This window comes from Pundamilia nyererei, unplaced genomic scaffold (assembly GCF_000239375.1).
Source record: "Pundamilia nyererei isolate P.nyererei 1_Seehausen unplaced genomic scaffold, PunNye1.0 scaffold00034, whole genome shotgun sequence".
Lineage (NCBI taxonomy): Eukaryota > Metazoa > Chordata > Actinopteri > Cichliformes > Cichlidae > Pundamilia > Pundamilia nyererei.
In genome coordinates, this window is record NW_005187435.1 from 4,606,195 (window position 1) to 4,610,186 (window position 3,992).

General features: G+C 36.9%; 1 protein-coding gene across 1 annotated transcript; it reads left to right on the top strand.

Moving 5' to 3' along the window:
* The first annotated feature begins 826 nt into the window (after positions 1–826).
* Positions 827–2,298, top strand: pxmp4 (peroxisomal membrane protein 4). Its single transcript, XM_005729845.1, has 4 exons — positions 827–993; positions 1,225–1,287; positions 1,402–1,600; positions 1,696–2,298. Exons 1-4 carry the CDS (start codon positions 881–883, stop codon positions 1,963–1,965), a joined length of 645 nt encoding a protein of 214 aa, XP_005729902.1. The 5' UTR covers positions 827–880; the 3' UTR covers positions 1,966–2,298.
* The last annotated feature ends 1,694 nt before the right edge of the window (positions 2,299–3,992 follow it).

Sequence of the window (3,992 nt, forward strand, 5' to 3'; positions counted from 1 at the left end):
TAAAGTGTCTGCCTGAATTACATGGGTGGTGTCTTGGCAAATGTGCTAGAATACTGCATGTGTACATGCTGATACCTCTAAACAAATTATGCCCTCTCCTTGTTGTTATTTTAACATCCTAAAATTTGTAACCGTTCTTGCAGGATAAAGTCAAAAACTGGTCTTTGGTCTTAGGCTTGCATTTAAAGTGAAGGTTGACATAAAAACACTTCAGTTTTCATATGAGAGATTCACATTTGCATTATGTAATAAGCAGAAGATGAATAACTAGTGCAGTAATGTATCAAAAATTAGGCATTTAATTTACAGTCAGCAATAAATTGCAGTGCAATAATAATGAGGTGCAGTAGGCTCTTTTCCTCATGTCATTTGTGGCATTGTGCAAAATACTGAAGAGTTTTCAGCTAAATTACCTTTTTCTGTTTTTCTTTTTTAAAGTGTGTTTTTCAACAGGTGGAGCGGTTTCAAATAACATTAGAGTTTTACTACACTTCGGTATTTTTTGATTATTTACTTATTTTCTTTTTTCCATATTTTTTGTTTGTTTGTTTTTTGTGTAGTTTTCATCGAGTTAAAGTTTACTTCAGATTTTGTTGGATTTAAGCAGATATCCTGACTGTGTTGAAAAAAAAAAAAACTAAGAGTAAAGACACGTCCTGTACGATTTTATTTACTTTCAGTAACCACACAATACTTGTACTGTTTTGTGGTGTTTTAGAGCTTTCCCCTTCAGTGTTAGTTTCATCTCACTGAGCTGCGCTTCTGCACGCGTAGGAACCTTTAATAGAACTCGGCTACAGGGTGCGTTTTTAATGTGACACAGCATTCTACACTGTTGTGTCCCACCTGTATCTGTTTCCCCTCGGCTCCGTTGAAAGTCATGGCAGGTCCTGATCTGATAAGAACTCTTCTGTATACCGTCAATAATCTTCTACAGCAGGAGAAATACAAAGCGGCGTTGGCAGTTTTGAAGGGATTCAGGAACGGCGCTGTGTGAGTTCAGTGGAGCACCCTGCGAGCTTAACTACGCTATTTACTTATTTACACTTACACTGCTATCAGCTGGACTATTGCACTTGTTCCTTTAGCTGTTGTTCTCTGTCATGGCAGAGAGCCAGACTGGTAACTTGGCGGTGGATTTAGCAGCAGCTGAGGATAATAACAATAAGTGGAGATTTGTAGCCGGTAGCGAAGCACTTATATAACACTCTGTTTATTTCTCAGATATGGGGCTAAAATCAGAGCACCACATGCCCTGGTTATGACATTTCTATTTAGAAGTGGCAGGTAAGGCATAAATCTCAAGCTTATATATATAAAAAAAAAACCCAAACAAACCCTGTGCTACACTTCGCGTGCCTCTGAAGTGTTAAAACATCCCGTTTTCCTCCTGTGTTCTAGTTTAAAGGACAAGTTCAAAGCCATTTTGAAGGCCACATACACCCACTCCAGAAACCTGGCGTGCTTTGTGTTCACGTACAAAGGACTGCAAGCTTTGCAGCAGAAACTTCAAGGAAAGAGTTTACAGTCTCACTCATTTCTGGCTGCCTGTGTTGGTGGATGGTTAGTGTTTGGCGATAACAACAACATTAACAGTCAGGTAGGACAAACTGCAGCCTGTGGGTGTCAAACTTCAAACTTGCCTGTTGCATCTGTCTGTGTTCCGATTATACAACTCTTTACTTTCTACTCTAGATCAACATGTACCTGCTGTCCAGGATCCTGTTCGCCCTGTCTCGGCTGGCTGTAGAGAAAGGATTCATCCCACAGCCTAAGCATGACCCTTTCCCACTCTTTGCCACGCTAGTTTGGGGTATCGTCTTGTGGTTGTTTGAGTATTACCCACATACACTCCAGCCATCACTGCAGTCCTCCATGAACTACCTCTATCATGACAGCAACGTGTGGCATGACATCTCAGACTTCCTAGTTTACAATAAGCCAAGGACTGCTGCCCAAAACTGAAGGTTTATTGTTTTATTTTTTGTAAAATAATCTTTTTTTAATCACTATTCTAAATATGATTGAATTTTGCCTTTTTAAATGTTTGACACTGAAGTTTGTATTTGAATGTCCTAATTCTTTTCTGTTTGTCAGTATCAACCAAGTTTCTAGCTAAAGTGCTCAACCATCATATTTAAGTACCATTGCTGAAAGGCAATGGTTGCAGTACTTCCTATGATTTTGTGTTCATATTTTATCTGATTGTACAGATTGTTGGAGATTCTGATTTTCCAGAGCTATGTCACTAAATGTAGTTGCTGTATAATTGAAGAATTAATAAACAACTAAATTAAATTTCTGTTATCTCTTGTAAACCTGTAGCTACACATTGACATATTTGTGTCACCTCAAGTTGTCAGCTGATTTATTAAAAAAAAAATTAAAACATTCTTTAACATTCATTCAGTAACAAAGCAATGGCAGCTGTTATTTTTAACTTATATACGAACTGTTAATGTTCTTTCTGCAATGCATTCTGCAAGTTTGAATGATGAAGCATAATGACACGTATTTCTTTGCGTTTTGTTTTTTTTTATGAAATAATGATTTCTTCATACTGCTTACGCCTGAACTCCTCCCAGCAATGCATGCAGAAGAAATACTGGATTTGCATGTTGCAGATTTTGTTAGGTTGTCTTAGTGACTCAAGGTGTGCCATTGTTATATAATATTTAATGTAGAGTGAAATCTTCAAAGGGTTAATCATCACTTTTTGATTGCATCATTTTCTTGAACAATAGCATATTGTTCAACAACGTTGCATAGGTTTTCTAGTTTTATTCACAAAATTGGTCCAACGTGGCCAGTTTCAAGAAAAAACAAGTTTAGTTGGATGAATTAAGCAGGTGCATTCTCTACTGTATACTTGTTAAAAATGTTCTACAGTCTGTTATTTGAATTGAAATATTAATTACTTTAAAAATGCTATAAATGGTAATGTATACATTTACTAGAAGAATCCATCCATTTTTAACTGCTTGGACAATTCAGGGTCACAGCGGTGTTGGAGCCTAACCCAACTGTTACACAGAGAGAGACCTGCACCCAGGGCAGTCTATAACAGGCCTATCACACAGAGACAGTCATTCACATGCAGACTTTTGGGCATGTTGTACATGCATGCGCTGGGAGAACATGCAAACCCCACACAGAACACCCCCAGGTGGCCAGGTATTTCAGCTAGAACTGTCAGCTCACTGATGATAATAGTACTTGTGCTTATGCATTCCTTATGAAATTACATCCTAGTGTCAAACTTACAGAATCACTTTTGATGCAAAATTCAAATGAGAAGTGACAGTGACATGGATGATGACTTTCAATGTTTCAATTTAATGTTACTTTATGCTCTCCATTGGTAAATAACACTAACAATATATAAAATAAAAAATAAAAAACACCTTTAATTTGGCCACGACAATCCATGCTTTAGAGCATCAGAATTTTACTTACCGTACCCATTGGTGGTAATAATACTGTACATATTATTATAACACCATAAAAGGGCTGTTCTGAACGAATGTGCTTATTTCTATAATTTAGATAATACTCTCTGTTAAAAGTAAATATAGGCTAAGTACACTTACACCGTACTTTATGAACAGTCCTTCTGTGTAGACAAAAAAAGATTATATATGTGCTGCGACTAAAAGGCACTGGTGTTACTTGTTAAATGTCAAATGTTAAAAAATAAAATATCAAACAACTTCAACTAAAAACACTGTTGATGTAAAAATAATGCAACACAGTACTGTTCACTCTTACACTAACACTTTTCAACAAATGGCTTATGTTACGATTTGAGCAAGAAAAGTATAATCCAGGCAGATATGAAACATAGAAAGCAACAGTTAAAATTCATGAGAGCGAGTCAGTACTCATTCTCCAAAAATGCTTCCCACCCAAGATATTGTGCGTGCTTGTAATTATAAGTGGGTGAGCGCTCCTTCACTACAAAAACATTTGCGCAATGATGATGATGATGCTAG